This window comes from Siphateles boraxobius, unplaced genomic scaffold (assembly GCF_051911475.1).
Source record: "Siphateles boraxobius isolate OS27281-9 unplaced genomic scaffold, OSU_SipBor_1 55, whole genome shotgun sequence".
Taxonomy (NCBI): Eukaryota; Metazoa; Chordata; class Actinopteri; order Cypriniformes; family Leuciscidae; genus Siphateles; species Siphateles boraxobius.
The window spans coordinates 5,888,155-5,911,137 of NW_027509181.1; the positions used below are offsets into that span (position 1 = coordinate 5,888,155).

At 39.1% G+C, this 22,983-nt stretch overlaps 1 protein-coding gene across 3 annotated transcripts in view; it reads right to left on the bottom strand.

Moving 5' to 3' along the window:
- vps35l (VPS35 endosomal protein sorting factor like) overlaps positions 1-22,983 on the bottom strand; it is a 322,653-nt gene that overhangs the window by 2,677 nt on the left and 296,993 nt on the right. For 2 of the 3 annotated variants that reach the window (XM_077205954.1, XM_077205953.1), the window contains exons 4-28: positions 22,119-22,235; positions 22,009-22,033; positions 21,021-21,097; positions 20,807-20,935; positions 19,474-19,558; positions 12,754-12,810; positions 12,573-12,669; positions 12,248-12,295; positions 12,073-12,166; positions 10,374-10,574; positions 9,625-9,671; positions 9,263-9,374; positions 9,028-9,144; positions 8,827-8,880; positions 8,636-8,716; positions 8,489-8,551; positions 7,829-7,914; positions 7,615-7,695; positions 7,460-7,523; positions 6,186-6,284; positions 5,388-5,465; positions 4,034-4,148; positions 2,183-2,322; positions 1,932-2,097; positions 1,712-1,830 (exon numbers count right to left, since the gene is read on the bottom strand). In XM_077205954.1, the coding sequence (XP_077062069.1) occupies positions 1,712-1,830; positions 1,932-2,097; positions 2,183-2,322; positions 4,034-4,148; positions 5,388-5,465; positions 6,186-6,284; positions 7,460-7,523; positions 7,615-7,695; positions 7,829-7,914; positions 8,489-8,551; positions 8,636-8,716; positions 8,827-8,880; positions 9,028-9,144; positions 9,263-9,374; positions 9,625-9,671; positions 10,374-10,574; positions 12,073-12,166; positions 12,248-12,295; positions 12,573-12,669; positions 12,754-12,810; positions 19,474-19,558; positions 20,807-20,935; positions 21,021-21,097; positions 22,009-22,033; positions 22,119-22,235 (2,352 nt within the window). The remainder of the gene's footprint in view (positions 1-1,711; positions 1,831-1,931; positions 2,098-2,182; positions 2,323-4,033; positions 4,149-5,387; positions 5,466-6,185; positions 6,285-7,459; positions 7,524-7,614; positions 7,696-7,828; positions 7,915-8,488; positions 8,552-8,635; positions 8,717-8,826; positions 8,881-9,027; positions 9,145-9,262; positions 9,375-9,624; positions 9,672-10,373; positions 10,575-12,072; positions 12,167-12,247; positions 12,296-12,572; positions 12,670-12,753; positions 12,811-19,473; positions 19,559-20,806; positions 20,936-21,020; positions 21,098-22,008; positions 22,034-22,118; positions 22,236-22,983) is intronic. The other variant, XM_077205956.1, reaches the window with a different exon arrangement.

A 22,983-nucleotide genomic window follows, 5' to 3' on the forward strand; every position in this document is an offset into this window, starting at 1 on the left:
TCTAGCCATTTCTTCGCTGATTTTCACTTTTGTTGTCGCATATTGTCTCAACGAGCTCCCCCTACAGCTGTGGGGTGTATATTTCACAACACTGTCGGAAAAAAAACTCACTTGGGGCAGGCTCCACCCCCTTTCAACCGCTGCTCATGTGCATTTGTTATTATCGGAGCTGGCCAACTTTATCATGTGGACTATGTCTACCGAGGTGGGTAATACTTCATACACAGTATCATAGGGCATTTGTGTTTGTCGAATTGCCATTAAGCAGTTTGTGTTTCTCGCTTGTTCTCACTTCTCACGAGACTTCCTTTTTCCAATTTACCGGGACGTTAGTCCCTATGTTGCAAGGTTGGTTTTCAGCCTGAGAACGCTGGGGGGAGCGGGGAAAGTCACCATTCTCACCAGAACAGGTTATTAAACCATCCAAAAGATTTCTAAACAGTTTTATTAAGTTGAAATAGTTGCCAAGTTCCCCTTTAACACATGTTTTACTGATTTTGAATCAGTAGTGAATCATATTCATGTTTCCATCAAAACTTTGAATAATATAATAGCTAAGATAATTTTAGGACCTTATTATGAAAACTAGCAAAAGCTTATGTCATTTTCCTCAGTTCATGCGTTTCAGGGTCAACTTCCTGCTTGGTGCCTGCCCCGGCCACCTACAGGATGTCACACCAATAAGGGCATCCAATTTTGATTATGTGATCTCACAGCAAGGGCTCAGCAAAAAAAGTTTTTATTTTTACTCATTAGTTATACTGTCCCATTCGACCTTATGTCCCAATCACCCTTAATTCACCCTATGTTTGTATGGATGATGAGGTCCAGACATCATTTTTGAAAAATAAGTGACTTAAATTCTTGATGGACAGATAAATACCACAATAATAATAATAATACCGAATGCAAGATAACATGACAGTTGTGCACCTAAGACGCATCTCTCTGTAGGCAAGGGCGTGGTTAGCTGGTGCCCTCTGATGTCAGAGGGTACCACAACTTCCAATAGGAAAATTCAACTGCAATAGCCACCGTTAAACCTGAAGAGGGCAGCAGTCTGACGTTTTTACACCATATATTGTAGAATTAAAACACTTTAAACCCAAATGTCAAAAAATGTTCTGGAATCAATGAACAGCATTTATGAAGCTCCATTCTTACAGATCATTAACTAAAAAAGTTGTTTTAGAGTTTAGTTACCCTTTAAATTCACAACTTTGGATGGAAACCGCTATTTTTATTTGTTTTCTTCAGTGTCCATCTCTGTGCAAAGCATCATCTCGTTTTACAACAAACTGCATGTGGAGTCTGTGATTGGTGTCATTTCACCTCTACGGGCACTTTTATGCTGTGAAACCAAAGACTATAGAACCTCAAGCTCCAGATCAAGGATAAATTAAACAACCCCCCAAAACAAATGTTCGGCTACTATCAGCACTGATTTTTTCTGATTAGCGTTAGTTCCAAGAAGTAACTATCGAACCGATTAATCGGCAAAAACAATAACTTGGTCCCCTCTAATGTACATAGTCAGGAAGCACATTTCCATTACTTTCCATTTCATTTTAATCATTATAATTATTGTTTAATCATGTAAATCCTAACAAGGTATTATACTATGATATTTTGTTATCTAATGCGGGATATTCATACATTTATAAGATTACAGATACTTTTTAGAGACACGGTATCCTGGATTAATACTCACCTCATCTCGGCCCAGAGTCTTTAAATGATCCAGAACCTGACCAATCAGAGTCTCACACAACTTGTTGATCTCTGCGATGAACTTGGGATCTCCTCCATAGAGGGTTTCATTGGAATCCACTGCAACAAGAGCAAAAGTGATTCCGTTTAGAATTCAATGTCAGAAAGACTTGAAGATGATATTTGTTAGAGTAGCTTTCTGCATTGATTCAGTGCGGTACCTTTAGGAATGGTGTAGAGATAGCTTTCCTGGCTCATTGCTGCTAGCAATGGTAAAGCGCTGATGTAGACGCGGACCTTGGCATCGCTGTTATCCTCCCAGGTGTAGTCCTGCACCATATTCAAGAGCCCTCGCACCAGATACAGCACACCCTGCTCCGGATGGTCCTATGAGACATAGTGAACAATGGAGCTCAGATATGCACTAGAGACATGGCTAGAACATTCCTGCAAATGTTTACGCATATATTACCGGCACTACGAGCAGTGTGGAGAGGAAGTTGTTAATGAATTCGAGAAAGAAGGGCTCTGATGATCGCTGTTTTCCCTCAATGCTGATGGTACGCGGAACTTCCGGCAAAATACTGACCGCTGCCTTTAGAAACGCGTCCGCTAAGAAATGGACAAAGAAATAATTTTTTCTCAAACATTTTCTCAGTCCATATCAAATCAATAATTAAACACTCAATCTTGGTGGTCGATCATGGTAGAGGCTCTGAACCCAATCTGAGGTCAGTTTTGTACTTTTGAACATTCTAAAGTTGGGAATCTTCAAGATTGTATAGTGTTTTTGAAAGAAGTCTCTTTTGTTCACTAAAGCTTGTTGTGAACTTTTTCTTCTCAAGTGTAGAAAAGATAGAGTTGCAGACCAGGAGATTGTTGAGGTATAAGTTCTTTATTGCGTCGCTGTAGTCATCTCAATCAAGTCTAACTAAGGCAGTATACATTTAGTTCATATACCCTTTCAGGGGGAGGAGTTACATAAAGGTGGAAACAAAAGCATGTAAATGAGGCATCTGGGTTAAGGAATGTGCCCTAGACTGAGAGCGTTACCAATCCTAATCCAATCAGCATAACAGTGTAATGTAAATATCCTAATCCAATCAGCCAGACTCTTCACCGATACCTTCACATTATCTTAAGGGCCAGGCAGTGCATAAAGACAAAAGGTGATAGTCTCAGGGCTCTGACCAATTTAACTTACAATAGAGAGCTGGACAGACAGGAACAGGCAGGTTTGTGACATCATTTACCTTAGATACAAAATTCACACTAATAAACTTTCTCAGTTTCTATACTATTGTATTGGAAGCTCAATTAAACATTTAAATAAAATTTGTAATCCTACAAGCTGCATTTATTTGATAAAAAACACAGTACAAACAGTGCGAAATGTCACTAAAACTACACGACAACAATATGCTTAAAACGGAGAAGTTTTTCCTTCGAGTTTTCCACGTACAGTCGACACCATTGTCAAAATTATCCCCATTCACACGGATCCGCAAAAAAACCCGACTAAAAATGCTTTTTTCTGCTGTCAGGCCTTTAGATGGCGATGAAACACTATAAACAGAACACGTAATACGCATGTGCATGGCGTCATCGTAATCAGAGATCCGCGTTTTTGTTGTTTGCACGTAAACTTGCACTTGGAAACATGTTTTCTAAAGTTTGCGTTTTCAGGCACCTAAAACACTGTTGTAGTGTAAATGAACGGCCAAAACACATAAAACGTCTTCAGTTTTTAGTTGAAAACGGTGTTGTGTAAACAGCCCCTAAAATAATTGATTTCTATTTTTATATATTCTATATATATTTGATCGAGCTCTTTAAAGCAGGATGGATTCTGATTGGCTGTCACAGTACTTTTATCATTCATCAGCTGGAAAAAAAAATTGTTGTGAAAGTGATTCCAATTTAATTGTTTCTCTTTGCTTTTATCGTTGTAGATGTGGTTCCGATTCTGCAATTCATTTACATTTAGATTAATTTTTAAAACTATATCCTTATCATTATAGTTGTAGTCTTAGGTGTGAATGGACCTTTACTCTGAGATTGGAGTAATGGCTGCTGAAAATTCAGTTTTTCACATCACAGGAATAAATTACATTTTAAAATATGTTAAATATTTTATATTATAATAGTTTTACAGAATATTTCTATTTTTACTGTATTTAAGACTTCTTTCAAAAACATTAATAAAATCTTAAAGATTCCAAAGTTTTGAATGAAGGGTATTTTAAATCCTCATTCTCCATTAGAGGCAGAAACAAAGATGTACAAAAGGTATATTTTGTGTATGGGAGGCTCCAGCACTAACCCTGGGACAGACACTGGTTGGCCAGCGCTACCTGTCCAGAGAGCAGGTATAGGTTGAGACGACTAAAGATACCCGTGAGAGATGGAATGGTGATGAAACTGTAGGCAGCACACGCCTGGAAATAGACAACACACAAGAGGCAGCAAAAGCTCAGTCACGTATAGGATAAAACAGGATAAAGTCACTTAAAAGGCACTTAATATTATCGATTTGACTGCACTGACACTATTGGATGTGAACAAAACTTGTAAAATGATGACACCACTGTTTTCTGCAGAGCTGCTTTATAGCTGATTTTACTTTGTGTCATAATTGATACATTTTGCAACTTTGACAGTTATTGAACTGAACTGAATCAACATTGAACCGAATTGAGCTGAATAATGACACAATTCTTTTCTTTAAAGCTGCTTATAGCTGGAACTTCACAGTTATTGAACTAAACTGTATCAACACTATTGTCTTCTGTAGAGCGGCTTTACAGCGGAATTTGAATCTTAATTTGATGAAGTTTGCATCATTGATCATTATTTTCTACTGTTTATTAATGTAAAGCTGCTTTGAAACAATCTGTATTGTAAGCGTATAATTACCATATTTCCAGACTATAAGTCGCACTTTTTTTCATAGTTTGGCTGACTTATAGTCAGGTGTGACTTATATATCAAAATTAATTCATACTGACTGACATGAACCAAGAGAAAACATTAAGAAAAGAAAAAAGAAAATCCTATTCTGCAGATTACACGTAGTAACTGCAGGTAGTAAAATATGCAGCCAAAAACTGTAATCGAGCAGCAGAAAGAAAGTTAATATTAAAGTTAATTAACATACCGGACACCTATTCAGCCTATTGTTCTGTGTGCTATTATGTAGTTGAATAACTTCCATTTCCAGATTTAATGTTTGTTCTTGGTCTTGGATTTTGTGAAAGAAATTTCTAAATAAATGCGACTTATAGTCCAGTGCGACTTTTATGTTTTTTTCCTCTTCATGACACATTTTTTGACTGATGCAACTTATAGTCCGGAAAATACAGTAAAGGCGACTTGACTTGGATCCAACATTATTTGGTGGAATCTACCAAACCTGTCAGAAATATGTCCACATTTCACTCCAAAAAGAGGGGAAAAAAATAATAATTTTACACAAGGAAATTAAACCTACATTATATTATTATTTAATAAAAATTAAGCGCATTTCCTTCAGTTGCCATTACTGTAATGCAGAAAAAATATAATTATATAACTACCTTACACATCTTAGTGATTTAATTTATTTGTTAAAATGTTTTGTTTTTTTAAAGTTTCTCATGAGATTCACTCATTAACATTTTGTAAAAGAATAAACCAACCCTGACAAAAGCAGCTGTTTTACGTGAGTGATTGCCTTTCATCACACGTCTGGTCTCCATGGCTAACTGATTCACCGTCTGTAAGATAGACATTCATTTCATCAGGACATACAGTTTCTCAGCACTCCATTACACTAACAGATTAGACTTTACAGCATTTTCCAAAAAGTTTTTAATTTGTTTACTAGAATAAAACACACAGGACATTAAAATATATGGTAAAAGACTTAGTATCATAAGCAATTGTTAAGACATGCTTATCAGTTAGCAGCTGAGACTCTTTTACAGTATATTACTGATTACATTTTCATTTCTTCAAAATCTGAAGGAATTTGAACTGAATTGGTCCCAAAGGATGTTAAATTCAAATTTGAATTGGAATGACAATAAGAGGAATTTACTGAACTGCAATTCAAAGAAATGAGGAATTTCATGAGTCCAGCTCTAGTATTTTGAATATTCTGAATAATAACTATTATCATTAATTAGATTAATTTATTCCCTGGTATGTAGAACGCAAACCGCAAGGGGTTCAAGAGTTGATGAAAGCTAATAATTAAATCATATAAAAACATACATTTAAGAAAAAAAAAGTCTATATTTTATTTGTTTACCTGGAGGTCATGTGACCAACTTCAGATAAGTGTAGATGTGTTGTTAAATGATTAAAATATGAAATTAAAATCTCAGGAGGTGCTCCAAATAAATATCTGACATTAAAGTGTTTTGACTGAAAGGAAAAGGTTGGGAACCCCTGATTTAACACATAACACTTGCTTTAAGACAAAGGGTGCTCACATGTATCAGGTGAATGATGACGGGCTCTAGATTACAGAAGGTCGCTCGGGCTTCCACACAGAAACTCAACTGCTGTTCAAAGTCTCTCCCAAAAGACACCTAATGGAAAAGAAAGACCAAAATTCAAAACAAGTTAGTAAGACTATATTGGTCATATTGTAGATGCCAACTCTGATCATACCAGTTAAAGGGGTACTTTAGCACTGGCAAAATGAAGGTAGAAAAAAATTCAGCACCCATGATGCACTGGGCATGTTGCCATCCAAGGCCACTACCAGTCTGCTCATATTGAATAGGCTTGATCAGAGTCAAATACCATCTTGCTTTAGTAGGAAATACTTCTTAGTAAACTTTTAGTCACAATGGTGTTGTTCTGTATTGTTACCGGGTGCAAGATTTCAAAGAGTAAACATTTAGCGGGAGTGAGTTTCTTTCATTTTCCTGTGCAGACTCCAGCGCGTTTAGGGCAGTGGCTAAAGGATGCAAAGAATCATAAATTTGAAGAGAACGCCAAAACGAAAAAGCTGAAAACCTTGTGTATTTGTAGTCAACATTTCAAACTGGATGACAAAAAACTGTGTTTTAGGCCACACCTAGGGGGGTTAAAAAAAACTCTCATTCCATTAATTAATTTGGAAGAAGAGGAAGCTAACCCCCAAAGCAAAATGCCATTGTGTACAACTTAGAAGGCTGTAGCCTGTAGTGTTCCATTTTTACCCAAATTCTGTTTAAAAAGTAGACAAATATGATACAATTTTCAGTGATAAACCTTCTTTTACAATGACAACCCTCTGTCAATCCAACTGTGCATGGACAGGGATACACAAATGCGGAATATGAGTTATGTTATGAGTTATAAATAGAAGTGCAATCTAGCTTTCATGAAAGCCCTAGAGCCCATTGTTCGTTTACATATACTACGAACTAACAATACAAAGTGGGTTGAAAATCAGCAAACTTACACTTTAACAACTTAATTATATATCACTATTTATTTTTTTGCATTACAATAGTAAGAACGAAAATATAATCTTTGTATATTTTTATTTTTTCTATTCTGAGATGAAATGGCACAGCTCTTGATGCATGTTTATAACCCAGATCATCTCATTGTTCAAGATGCTGTAAGTGGTTACTAGAAAATAACTAATTCAAACATTTTGGCTTGACATGATGCCAGTTCATATTTTTGACAGTTGAGCTCTGAAAATGAAGAACTAACTTCCAATTCATGCAAATAGCATTGTATACAGAATTGTAGGACAGGGACTCACCATACGAATAAATCCGTTGATCAGAAGAGCCAGAGATCTTTTCTCATCATCTAGAGTTAGAGCACTACAATACAAAGACCACATGCAAACACGTCGATGTGACGCTCTCTAATTCTGCATTAATAGTGAGACGCATTCATATATATCTCACTCACTTGACAGAGTCATGCATGGTCTTACAGATGTGCAGCAGCGCATTGAGAATGACAGGGTCTCTCGTTGCTTCCTGCTGGTGTCTAAACAAAAGAGAGAAACCTTGTAACTTGAACTAGAATAAACAATAACCATCCTCTTCCCAGTATTTGAACACTTGTTTAGCTACACATAGGAAGTGGAGTTTTAATATTGAATAGTGAGTGAAAAACATACTTGATGAAGACCTCCATGATTGATTTACACACCTCCACCCTGACACTGTCTTTCTGGAACATGTCCAGAAAGGGCAAAAACTTCTCCTGCAATCATTAAAATTATACATCAGCAAAAACAAATTGTTTATGATCATACTAGTTCATTTTATATTACTCATGATATTTTCTTTTAAAGTTCCCGTAAAATTGTATATTTTAAGCAAATTTTAAGAAGTTCAATTTGGATATGAATTGGAATGACAGTAAGAATAATTTACTGAATTGCAATTCAAAGAAATGCGAAACACAACATATTAAATTAGTCCAATTAGTATTGACACAACATAAAAAAATGATTACCGTTAATTTGAATAACTACACCTATTAATTTCCTGGTATGTAGAATGTATTTTCAAGTCTCAACTGAAACATAATTCTGTAAACTAAGTTTAACATTTGTAAAAAAATAAAAATAATGTTTTATTTTAAAAACACTTTAATTTAGCCATACAGCACCAAAAACAGTTTTCAAAGGTTAATTGTAAAAATTTAATTTCAGGTAACATTATATAGCTTATTCTTCCATTTCACAGACCATTTAAGGGGTAAACTAGAGCATTCTGTTCTTCCACCATGATCCATAAAATTGAAAATGTAAAAATTATTGCTGTGGTTATACCATAGAGAAGAGCACAGAGAAGTCATGGAAGTAGGGAAGGATCTTGTTTATCACTGACTGCAGCTGAGAACACAAAAGAAAGGGGGGATGAATCGTGCTGACATCGTCAACAACATATAACATCATGTGTATATGTTTTTTGCATACCTGTGGATATGCATCCTCGAAAGCTCTGTCTGGAGTCATGTGTTTGATAATGTCAGCAAGAACCGTGTTCACCTCCCGCTTCTATGAGGGAGAAATTTGAAAAGACATTAAAAAGGCAGATTTTTAAAAATTCTGCTCAAATAATGATTTGCAACACCTGATGTTTCAGGCAAACAGAGCAGATAACTCACTGTGAAGTGGCGGCAGGTGAACTCCACCCATATCTCAGCACAGCTGATGTAATCCTAAATTATAGACATAATACAAACAAAAAACAGCGAATGGATTTAAGTCAAGTCATCATTTTATTCAAATCTGTATTTAATTCTTATTACAGATTCCCCTTTTTATACTGTGTGCTTTAAAACATTCACAGATTAACAGTTGTTTACCCTTGGGCCGCGCACTTTAGTGATGACCTTCCAGGCTTCATTGAGTATGGAGAGTCTTTCGCTCTCTGGAGGATCAGCACAGGACAGACTGCGACCCAGAGACGCAAACAGCAAGTGCTGAAGGACAGAGAGGATCATGAGAATAAACTTTGACATAGACACTGATATTCACCAAAGGGTTTTGAACCTGTGTGCAGTTTGGTATTCGTGTGTGTGTGTGTGTGTTGTCTGTCACCTTGGGAAATCCAGCTTCATCACAGTCTTTGATCATGCCAATAAAATCTGTTGCTCTTGTTGCAACAAATTCTGCCCGGAATGCCCACATGACAGAGTTCAGCAGGAGAGCACTATAGGAAAAATGAATACTGCAATTTCAAACATCATAAATTCTGCAGTTGTAAAATCAAGATTTTTACAAAACATCAAGAATGTCTGGCTCTATGGTCTATACTGCAGTAGTACAAGATGAAGAAAACAAAATCCACACAAAGTCCAATGCGACTAAAGACATTATTCATAATGAGTTTCAAGCTTCATTTTCATCATTCTTGGTCATAGATAGTAAGTTGTAAATGTTCCTTAGTGAAGAGATCTTACTTGTTGCCCAACTTCTTGCATCTGTCCATCATCTCTGTTAGCAGAACCTTTAAAAGACAAATGGATCAAACACGTGATCAAAATCACTTGGAAAGGGTCTCACAAATTTGTAAGATGTTTGATCTAAAACCAACAACACACTTAAACCAACTTCAAAACTTTTTGACTAGAATGTTCACAGCAGAGTTATAAATTAATGTTTGCATTGAGGGGCAATATACAGTACTGTGTAAAAGTCTTAAGCCCCATTCACACCTCTAGCGACACGCAGCGACAAACCAACATGTATAAACCAATATTTATATTTTAACATCAGATTTGGAGTAGAAATATTTGAAAATATTCATTTCTGTGCATCACTAGTTACAATTCATATTTTTGCTTTCTCATAAATTTACCACTTTAAATTTCCTGAGATGCAGCAAATGAAAATGGTGTCACATAAACATTGTTTCTACATTACATGATAATAAAATCATTAGCAATTTTTTTTATAATTGTACACCTGCAAAACAAATGCCGGCACTGCCCAATTTGCTAGGAGACATTTTTGTTGATAATCAATATCTGCAAAGCTAATGGTAATGCTGTCATAAGGTTTTCTTATACCAAGCATTTAATGGAACTCTTTTATGGGTGGAAGTACGAGTTATCAGGTAGGAATTTTACACATCTGACTTTGAAGGTAGGATTAATACAAACTAAACAATCAGAAAGGCATTTCCTCTGAGTGGAGTGTGTGTATGTACCTCTGGTGCTCTGTATGCCACACACTGCAGGATCCAGTGAATGGCAGGAGAATAGAGGGTCAGATAGATGGGAATCTCCACCCGTTGCAGCCCCAGCTGATTCTGCACACTTTCACCATGAATTTGACGGAACGAGGCCAGAAGGTCGAAGAAATTCTTATTGAGACTGTCCTTCAGATGCGGCGCCACCTCCATCCCAACCTGAGAGAAAGATAGATAGCTAGAGTCTCATACGGCTACAATATGGCTCGGGTCCCTACTTCAATTTCAATCTACAGGGTTTTTGCTTGTTTTATTATCACCATGTAAAAAAAGTGCAGCCACTTTTTCACCATTGGCCCAAACAGTTCTCATTGCTTAACCATTCCATTCTGTGGCGATCCGGCCCAGCCGGTACGGATACGGTTTCATTTTCCACTGTGGGGCTGATAACGGAGCTCTATGGAATGTAATACAAATGCATCAGTCATTGCCTTGGTGACGCAACAGCGGTGGAAAAGTGGCTTATGAAACACCACTTCATATATCAGGGGTGTAAAACTCTGCAGAGTTTAGCTCCAACACACATACCTGTAGTTTTCCCTGAAGAACTTGGTTAGCTAGATCAGGCATGTTTTATTAAGGTTGAAGCTAAAGTCTGCAGGGCTGTGGCCCTCCAGGAACTGAGATTTGCACCCCTGTCCTATAGTGAAAAATAAGTTGTCACACATGAAAACTTTTTAAATTAGTTTTCGAAACTGCATTGTGAAGCTTCAAAATCTTTTGTTTTGAACCAGTGATTCGGAGTGCGTACCAAATGGTCCCATGATTTCACATGAAACAAAGCTTCATTACATCATAACTGTTTTGAAATTTCAATGGTTTGTCACCAAAGTGTGATGATCTCTGAGAACCCATGAACTAGTGTCTATATGGTTTTTACTTTGGATCTCGGATCAATTTTTTTTAGACATTTAATGACACATTTGTAGATGAGTTGTAGTTAATAGTCTATTATTGGCCTGATTAACCAAGCTCTCCAAAAACAAAACACACACTACAATTTAATAAAATAACATGGTAACACTTTACAATAAGGTTCATTAGTTAACATTAGTTGAATACCTTAGTTAATATGAACTAAAACCAAACAATACTTCTTCAGCATTTATTAATCTTTGTTCATATTTATGTCAACATTTACTAATACATTATTAAAATCAAAGGTTGTATTTGTTAACATTAGTTAATGCACTGTGAACTAACATGAACAATGAACAGCTGTATTTTTATTAACTAACATTAACAAAGATTAATGAATGCTATAACAAATGTATAACTCTTTGTTAGTTCATATTAGTAAATACATTAACAAATGTTAACTAATGAACCTGATTGTAAGGTGTTACCAATAACATTATATAATTCACTTCATATTTAAAGGTATTAGATGATCTGTGAAATTGCATTTAAAAGCTTTACACTTTCAGTCCAACATTTCCAATTGGTCTGTAAAAGGTGTTTTTTATGCATGTTTGAATTATTGCTGCATTTACATCGTTCTGAGCAGCAGACGTCACCAGCGTGTGGCGTTTCGAGTGCTTCGAAACAGTGAATCATTTTTCACAATAATTGGTTCAATTAGTTAAGAAAAGCTTAATTTCTCCCATCACTTGCAAAAATACAACAAAATATGATCAGAGAGCTTTATTCTTCTCACCCTGCATAGATACGCCCGTGCATATACAGCCACCAGCGGATCTCCTATTCCTCTGATCATCGCTGTCAGTCTCTGCAGCGTCTCCTGAATCCCACTGAAGGACAGAGAGAGGACATCAGACCTATAAAACTACCCACCTGCATGAACAGAAGAGTAGCATTTCTCAGATACTTACGACTTTGTCAAGAAGCGGTTGCATTTCAGAAGAGCAGCTTCAACATATCTGCACTAAAGTCAAGGCTCACTATTACAGTTTAAGGTTAAAATTCATATTTATGGTATGGTATTTTTTGTGAGAAAACTTTCTCAGAAACCAGTTTAATAACTAAAACATGGTAAAATTACTTTCTAAACAGTATAAATACTGGTGCTTTTAAAACACTGCAGTTTGTTTTAACACACTTATTTCATTTATCATTTTTAGCTTTAAAATGTATTTTTGGATTATTGAACAGGCTTAAATACTGGAATAAGAATCTGGAATCATGTTGAGAAGATACAATCGAGGGACAAGCTCTCTGATGGAGGCGATTTTAAAGAACCAGTTGAGACACGTCTCTTTGGCTGTGTCATTCACTTCATCAGCGGAGAACGATTCTGAGAATGACATTAATAGGAAAATAAATAGAAAATGTCATGGAGATGGCAAAAGAATATGCTGAGCTGTGATGCATATTTTACCTGATAAAGGATGAGGGTCAGCACACATGGACAAGATCCTGTCATACACCAGACCACCTGCACACACATGACATCATCAGGAGCAACGGACAGACATTTTCCTTATATCTTGTGGCTTGTAAACACATTTTTTATCTTGAACTAAAAATATTGCTGGTGTTGTTTATCAACACTGACAAATGTAAATGGTTAAGACTTTTGCTTATTTATGAAGAAACTGTTGCTGAAAAAAAAAAAAGTTATATATGTTTGTCAGTAAAGCATAAAAAACGTCTTGGTTACGTATGTAACCCTCGTTCCCTGAGTAGGAAACGGAGACATTACGTCGGATCACAACGAATGGGGTTTCGCTTAGAAAGCCTATCGACTTCGAGTATACAAAACGAGCCAATGGCAAAGAAATGATATGGGTCTGCGAAATTTGCATAGCGTATCTCCGCCTTACCTCGTGGGTATAAAAGGAGGACACTGGCAACATGCAGATATGTTTCTTCGCTGAGGAGCCGAGACTGAACTCGGGCGATTCCCGCGGTACAGCGGAAAGTGGCAGGAACGAGGAATCGTTCCTACTCAGGGGGATCGTTCCTACTCAGGAAACGAGGGTTACATACGTAACCGAGACGTTCCCTTTTGTTGTCACTCCGAGTTACGTCGGATGTCAACGAATGGGGTTACCAGTCTAATCACGCCACCTTCTCGGCTGTCTTCCAGTGTCCTGCGTAAATCTGAGACCCCTGTCGTGAGACTAGCACGGACGAAGGACTCCAATTTAGGATAGGAATACCAAAGTACACTGGGGAGCATATCCCATAGCTTAGAGGAAATATGCAATTATTGCCAACCCGGTGGGGGGGACTTAGAGAATACACATATGACCGGAGGGATGCATATGGAGAACACTGGGGTGTCCAGCCGCAGGTGGAATATTTCAACCCCAGGGGTGGCAAGGTGGCTTGCAAAGGGAAAGACATATGCTGCAGAGAGACTTACAGTGGAAATACACATGTGGGGGTCGCTCAGAGGAGGGACCATGCACACGGGAGGCACCTAGCCGACTGTTAGTCGACAGTCTGTTAGCGAGGCACCATGCGCTAGAGCCCAAGAGGACGCCACACTCCGGGTGGAGTGGGCAGTCACACTAAGGGGGCATGGTCGGCCTATGCCAAAGCAATGGCGTCCACTATCCAGTGAGACAACCTTTGCTTGGAGAGAGCCTTTCCCTTCAGCTTCCCACCATAACAGACAAAGAGCTGGTCTGAGGTCTTGAAACACTGCGTTCTGTCTACATAGGCGCGGACAGCACGTACTGGACAGAGCAGTGCCAAGGTTGGGTCTGCCTCCTCCAGGGGCAGCACTTGCAGGTTCATCACCTGGTCCCTGAAGGGAGTGGTAGGAACCTTGGGCACATATCCAAGCCGAGGTCTCAGGATCACGTGAGAGTAAGCTGGCCCGAATCCCAGGCACGCTTCGTCAACGGAGAATGCGTGCAGGTCCCCTACCCTCTTGATGGAGGCCGATGCAACCAGGAGCGATGTCTTCGTTGACAGGAACTTAAGCTCCAGTGATTGCAAAGGCTCAAAGGGAGCATTCTGCAGGGCAGTTAGAACCACTGAGAGGTCCCAAGAGGGAACGAGGGGAGGGCCAGGAGGATTCAGTCTCCTCGCTCCTCTCAGGAACCTTACGATCAGGTCGTGCTTCCCAACAGACTTACCTTCTACCGTATCATGGTGTGCGGCAATGGCGGCAACGTATACTTAGAGGATGGAGGGAGACAGCCTTCGCTCCAACCCTTCTTGAAGGAAGGAAAGCACGACACTGATCGAATATCTCCGGGGGTCTTCTTGGTGAGAAGAGCACCAGTTGACGAAGATGTTCAACTTCAAGCTTAGGCGTGTCTCGTGGACGACCCTCTAGCAGAAGTGAAGGTAGCCACCACTGCTGGTGGTAGGGTACTCAAACCTGCCTCGTCCCGTCCAGGAGCCACGCGTGGAGGCTCCAAGATCGGGACGAGGGTGTCATAGGGTGCCCCGTCCCTGAGAAAGGAGGTCCTTCCTCAGAGGAATTGGCCAGGGAGGTGCTGTCGTGAGGAGTACTAGTTCGGAGAACCAGGTCCAGGCGGGCCAGTGTGGCGCGACCAGAATGACCTGCTCCTCGTCCTCCCTGATCTCGCACAGGTCTGTGCCAGACAGCTCACTGGGGGAAAACGCATACTTGCGGGGCTCCGCGGCCAGCTGTGCCGAGCGTGCCTGCAGACGGGGAGTAAAACAGAGCGCAAAGGGTCGAGTCGTGGGAGGCAAACAGAACAATCTGTGCGTCCCCGAACTGGTCCCAAACAAGCTGAACCGACTGGGGATGGAGTCACCATTCTCCAGGGTGGGGCTGAAGCTGTAGAAGCTCCAGGAAAAATGGCTCGAAGCGACCTCAGATGCTTCTGACTCCATAAGAGGAGGTGGCGGGCGAGTTGCAACAAACGGCGGGAGCGCAGACCACCCTGATGGTAGATGTACGCTACTGACGCGGTAATGCCAGAGTGGGCTAGTATGCGTTGACCTTGAGCAACACAAGAGCGGTGCAGAACAAGGCATACTGCCACCAACTCGAGGCAATAGACATGCTAAGGGCGCTATGTCCTGTCCAGGCGCTGGCGGCAGCGTGTCCATTGCGCATGGCGCCCCAGCCCGTGGTAGAGGCATATGTTGAGAAACAACATGCCCGGAAGCTCATCCCAGGGGCAGTAGCCCGTAGAAACTGAGGTTCGACCAAGGGATGTAGGTCTGACGGCAGGTCGGAGTAACTGGTACTCGGAGCACGCCGTGTTGCCATGCCCACCTCAAGACTCGGTCTCGAAGCCAAAGCTGAAGCGGTCTCATATGAGCAATCCGAGCGGCGATGTTGCGGCTACGGACGCCATATGCCCCAGGAGCCTCTGAAAAAACTTCAGTGGAACCGCACTCTTGCGCTTGATTGTCTCAGGCAAGTCAGCAGTGGCTGAGTGGAGACGGCGACCAAGTCAGTACCACGAAAAGAGATCCTCTGCACGGGGCAAAGTTTACTCTTTTCCCAGTTGACCCGAAGGCCCAGACGAGCTAGGTGCCGGAGCACTGGGTCCCTGTGTACGCAAACCTGGTCTCGAGAGAGAGCTAGGATAGCCAGTCGCCGAGATAGTTCAGGATGCGAAATGGGAGCCCAAATGGGAGAACAGCGTACTGATATGCGCGCCCCCTGACAGCAAACCGTAGGTACGGTCTGAGTCGAAGGAGAACGGAGACATAAAAGTAGGCGTCCTTCAGGTCGATTGCTGCAAACCAATCCTGTGGCCGCACACATTCGGAAATGCGTTTGGCCAGGAGTATCCTGAACGGCAGCCTGTGAAGGGGGCGGTTTAGATGCGCAGGTCCAGCGGGGGCCTGCTCTGCCAGGGGTCGGGCGACAGAGGGGGATGAGAGCGGTACGGTCCGGGGACGGCACGCACTGTCATCCGGCTCTGAGACAGAGGGGGACGAGGGGTGCACAGCTCGGGGGTGGCGCACCGTGTCGTCCGATAACTCTGTGTGCTCAGAGACGGGAGAGTCAGTTCTTTCTGAGAATAAGGATTCTTCCCCGGCCCTGAAGGATCTGAGCGGACGGCGGGGCTGCTCATGGCCGGTTGAGAATTGTTGGGCAAAGCCCTCAACCGCACCGCCGAAAAGGCTGGGATATGGGGGTGTCGAGCATTTCTTTGCCATTGGCTCGTTTTGTATACTCAAAGTCGATAGGCTTTCTAAGCGAAACCCCATTCGTCGTCATCCGACGTAACTTGGAGTGACAACGAAAGGGAACTAGTGTTTTCACAATACTGATATTCCATACCATTTTTCGATACCATGGGGAAATCTTCCATACCGGCATACAGATCATTTGTTATTATCTCATACTTTTTCGTAATTTGGGTAATTTTGTTGTAATAAAGTAACAAACAGCACAAGGAGGCTTTTTTTTTAATCATTGAACTAGATTTACAAAAAAAGACTAGTAAATCGTCAATAAGAACAAAATAAAGAACACAATAAGAACAAACAAATTGCAAATGATAGCACAAATAAATTAAATTGAATTAAGACAAATTAAATGAAAATGGCTTTAAGCTGGGTCTAACAGTACTATGTACTAGAAATATTACAGAAATGAAAATAATCAAATGTAAAATAACACCGAATAGGTCTTATTGTTAAAAATAATGCTTACAATTAAAGTTACAAAAGTTATTCAGTCAAGAGCAATGAGTGATTTTCTCTTTGTCTTTTCTTTAATTAACATGACAGACAGCAGCAGGTTTATTAGGCTGCTGTCACTTTAAGAGCTAATGCACAGATCTGTTACACAACATACTAACTATTTATGTTCCAAAACTGACTATTTACCTGAAAACTCATCAAGAAAGGCATTTAGACATCGTGTTGTATATATTTCGGCGTTTAAGTGCAAAAAGCCAAGAAAAATAAGTCAATTTGGTGTGAGCGCGAAACTGCGGGAATGAGTAAAATTATGCGCAATACTAGCACTATTCGACTGGAGTGAATGAGACGAGTGATTGTGAGGACGAGGGTGTCTCACTTTGCAGTCGGACAGAAGAGAGAGCAAGCAGGGTTCCTGCACACTTTTTAAGACCTGAAGAAATCAAAATTAATACCGTACATTAGGGGTGTGCAATATTTACTAAAATATATCTTGATATTTTCAAAGTTTTGTTGATAATAATTAGATGATATTTTACTGATGTTTTTTTTGTGCTGGTGCAACGGCTGGTATAGGCCAGTTGTTGACAGCAGAGTCACGAAGATATTCATATTTTTCATATTCTATGCAGTGGTCAGTTCACAGCAGTGACAGAAATGATTAATTAATGTGCAATACTTTCCACCTTAAATTGATTTCCAGGGGCATTTTCCCCTACATATGGACATTTTTCTAAACTTATTTAGAGTTATGCATCACCTTTTATGTCAAATACCAACATTCAAATTATTCAAATTAAATTATACAGTAATTATACTTATTTATACAATAATACTTAGTTACACAATAATTATACAGTACCACTGTTACCAGTCAAATTAAATCGTTCAATCAAAATCCATCTTTGCAGTGCAGAGGTGACACAGAAGCGGCATCAGAAGTGGCATTAATATTTACAATTACACTCCATTTACAATTGTATTAATAAAGCTATGAGATAGTTTTTTTTTTTAAATCAATATTCAATATTTAAATATGAAATGATTTCTAATTTTAACATGAAACTAAAACCGCCAGTAGGCGGCGGCAAGTCACTGTCTTAATAAGCGAGTTGAGGGAGTCATTCATTCAACCGATTTGTTCAAACGGCTGATTCATTCGGGAAAAAAGCAAGTGATTGTTCATTGAATCGTTAAAATGACTCGTTCAAAACGCGGATTTCAGTCAAGAAATCATTGCTGTCTGTTGCATTGAGACTCTGCTACGGTTTCATTTTGAAATTTTAGTCGGCGAAATAAAGAGAAAACAAACAATATTGACAATATGGTGTCTAAAAAGTAACTCACAATGTTAATTTATTTTTAATTTAACTACATAAATATCACACTTGTGCACGGGAAAACGGCACTCTTACTGATGTTCTAATATATGAACATAATATGATATAAATATAAGACAAAAACTAATTTGGGGACATACCTATAACTGCACACATCACGCAGTGAAAGTACGAGAGACAAATGCAATGGCAGCTCACAGTGCCTCGTACATCGTTGAAACAATGATTACAATATCATAATAGACAATAGCCTAGACATCACACACCCCTACGCACATAAAGAATGAAATTACGACTGAACTGATATTTGACAACTTTCTTCTACTCTCCTCTCTCGCGTGCAGGAGACAGACGTTATTCTGCCGCGAATGGGATGCGAATTGTCACGTGAACAAGCATATCCACAAAGATAGAATAATAAAAAATAATACGTACGCTAATTAGATAGACATATCTAAATGTTTTCCAAATTAAAACTAAGTCGAAGTGTCATCTAAAATTTAAGACCTTTCATAAGTAAAAATAAGACTTTATAAGACTTTTTCTGGCCTTATATTTTAAAAATCTAATTTAAGACTTTTTAAGAGTTTTTAAGGATCCGCGGGAACCCTGGCAAGAAAACGCAGCTGGAATCGGTGTATCGATACTGCAGAAAAGCAGTATTGGAAACGTTTCAGATATTTCAGTATAAAGTGCAGTCAAGTCACCTTCATTTATTAAGCGCTTTTAAAGTTGCTTTAAGCGATGTCACGCGTTTTTTAAGCCAAAAATTTTTTTTGTCACATACAGCAAACATCTCCTCACTATCTGCTAGCCGCCTGTCCCCTGAACACACTGTAAAAAAACGCGGTCTCTGCAGACACCGAAGGCTCCATAAACGGCAACAAAAACAAACTGAGCAAACCCGCACCACGAAACATAACAAACTGTTCCAGCCAGTAACCAACAACAAGGATTTGGGGGTGCGTTTTGGGGAGTTAGTGCGCGGATGAGGAGGAGGGAGGGTCTAGCTAGCCTCCGTTTGTTTGACAATACCTCGAACATCAACAAGAAGTGACGTCAAACAACATTGCTTAGAGCACCTTTAACAGTATAGATACATATCGAAATATTGATATTTTTGACAACACTTGAACAAATAAATTATTATCATGAGCATCTCTTACCAAAGGTGTCCAGGATATCTGTGATGAGAACAAACTTGCTGGGGTAGAACTGAATTACTGATGTATCAGAGAGCAGCTTGGAGCACTGAAACACAAAAATAATGTGAGGATATGTTATTACATTTTGATGGAGATCATGATTTTTTTTTTATTCTTTTGAATAACGTGCACTGATAATTTAATCCACAAGAAGACCAGAAATGTGTATATAATGAAAGTTAATAGAATCAATATTAAATTCATGTTGACTTAAAAGGGGCATGACATGGATTTTTTTAATTATTATTTTAGTTATTCCTTGATGTTCACTTATAATGTTAAAAAAAGTTTGTTTACCCAAAAAACTAAACAAAACAAATATAAATGTGGAAAAACTATTATTTTCAACATTCATTCTGAGCGTCTGTCTGAAATGATCTGTTTTTAAGGGGCAGTTCCTTTAAGGCTTGTCAGTAAACGGCCACAGTTATGATTGGCTAACATCATTGCATAGGAAACCTGAGTGAGTAAGTGTTCTAAAAACACATTATCCATAAAACGGTCATTTACAGACAAAGCATTCTGAAATAATTAAACCGAAATAAAAGGTTTATGATGCAGCTGCTGCAGATATAATACAGTTGGCTGCTTCATATTTTAACACAAGCTGATCTGCAAACTCTCTATTACACTGTACCTCATAGACAAAACAAAATGCTCCGAACAAACATAATCCTCCAACACGATCCGAGACGCCACTGAAAAAACGAACCACTTGTTTCCTATGCTGGGATCCTTCTGAAGTCTGTACAGAGACGCAAACAAGCAGTTTAAATTGGACACGACAAAGCGAACGCTCTTTCACTCTTCTATTTGTCCTTTTGTCGACAGACTCAAGCGTGTGGATACGTCAGAAAGTTAATCTGTATTCACTAGACAGCGTCAGTGATTATAATGGGTTCCATTTGTTTTTGGCACATCATGACGCTAACATCCAGTGTAGGCAAATATCAGCCGTTAAGTGACTGAATGACAGTGGGCAGGGCCTATGGTGTGATGACATTTAACTATTCGTCAATGCCTTGCTCTGGAGGCAGTCATATGCAAATATATTGGCCCGTGTGACATCACATATCCCACAATATCAAAGTGAGACGTTTTTGATGCTCAATTTAAAAAATGCTTTGTTTATAATGAGGAGGACGTTTTAAGCTATGAAACTTGTAGGATGTTTTAATAGTTCAAAGACCTCTTATATGTCAAAAGATCAAGGCAAATCTGATTTCTCATGTCATGACCCCTTTAAAATATCATTTGTGTGTGCGCTGTTGGTTTGTGTTCACAGTCCTCAGACCTGGATGACGATTTTCAGGGCTTTGACTTTCTGGTCTGAACCCCAGGCCTCCTTCAAAGACTGGTTGAGCTCATCAATGCGGTTCACATAGTCCTGCTGGGACAGGTTCAACAGCTCCCTCTGTGATCCCTGAGCACACACAATACACACAGCACATTCATAAACACGTCTAGTAAAGACATTAAAGCAAAAGGCTTCTCCGGATGAGACCCACCTCCTCTAGGTCGTCCAGCTCCTCCAGACGAGTGCGCACCTTCTCTGACACGGCTGAGCTGGGACTGGATGCTTTACCTTTACACAAGTCAAACTATTAAATGTGTAAAAAATATTGTACAGAATGTTGCTGATGCCACCGTCATGTGATATATTAGTTTCTCAGGACTGGTCAGGATGGGTTAATAAAGCCTAATAGATCTAGCCTATGTGACGTGGTTGTGCATGATTTGACAACAGGGGCAGCCTATATGCTGGTCAAAATCGGGCGGACTCCAAGAATTTTTTAGCCATGTTTAAACATTATCAGGAGGAGCTTGTAACGCACTCGGCTCATCTCATAATTCCTCTCACCACTGCGAGCCGCAACCAAAAGAGCAACGATTTCACGTGATTTCTCTCAAATGAAAAAAATCTGCGAGCTCGTACGTCAGCAAAAATCGCACGGTGTAGGGCCGGCTTAAGGTAGAACTGGATTTATATTTGCTAAGCATTTTATAGCGGTTGCAAAGAAGTTGTTTTTCTGTCAGGTGCCACTCCTGAATTATTTATTAAAAATGGAATAAACTAGATTACTTATTGATTATTCATTTGAAAATGAATGTCAAACCTTAATTATTTACAAAATAAATAATACTAATAATAATAATTAAAACTTAATGAATAATAATAACAATAATAATAAATTGATTGATTGATTATTTAGAAATGTAACATTTATATCAGGCCCTAATCCTCTATGTGATATATAATATATAATAATAATAATAATATGTATACTAGAAATTAAAAAATGAATGTCAGGTACCAAACCATTAGTTATTAAAAATGTAAAATAAAATAAAATTAATTGACTTTTGACATTTGAAAATTAACGAAGGGTTAATGAGGATTTGACTTTGAGCTGTCAAGCCACCTGGAATAACAACAACTAGAACAGCTACAAACCAAGAACAAATAAAAAGAATCTTCAAAACCGATGAACTCACTCTTGTCTGAGCCCATGAAGAGGTTCTGTAAGAGAAATAAAAACTTCATTAAAGTCTGTCAAAAGTGAAAAGTCACAGAATGAGTAAAAGCTGTAAACGTATGCACCTACTATAGACAGTTTCTCTGTGGTGGTGAATCTAGACAGGATCTCTCCACGTTTAGATGACCACGGCTCAAAGTCTAAGCCCACTTCCTCCTCTTTCTCCTGCCGTTTCCGCCCCAACTCCTAAAACAAAATAGTAAAAAGTGACCATATTTAACAAACGTTTGATGCATGTTCACAGCCACATAATTATTATGTATATATTTTTTATTTAGAATTGTGAAGTTATATTAACAAACACAAAATCATAGAACAGTAACCAACGTAGGACAACCGAAGGCACATTTACACACACAAAAAAAAAACACATCTGGATTGCCTCAGTCAGCAAATATATACAAAATAATTATTGAAAATATAAACATAAATGACAATATTCACAGTTGTTGTATAGATCACATAATTCACCACAGGAGAAGAAAATAGAAGAAAAAAAATGGAAGGGGAACAGCCACATAATTTTAACTATCAGCAGATAATTGACTTTTTTCAATATATGTACAAACAAAAAAGTGCAGTAAGTGATTTCTGAGAAACATTGTTGATATTTGAAATCAACCCAAAAACAAACCCTTCATTTCTGTGCCCCCAAAATGCAAAAACACAATGCATGAGTGGTTGTCTCTCTAAACTACAGGAGCTGCTTAAAAACATCAGCCGTGTGTGGAACAACTCGATGGGCTTCATGTTGCTGGCAAACCTCACTCCTGATGTGAGCTCACAGGACTTCTCCTCCTGTATATTGAGGCACGGCATTAACAATGCCAAAGAACCGGCATGCGGAGAGTGTCTGCTCAATGTGGACTCACGCAGAAAAGCCTTTAATTCGGAGACGGACAACTTCAAGCTCATGTATGGAGGTCACCAGTTC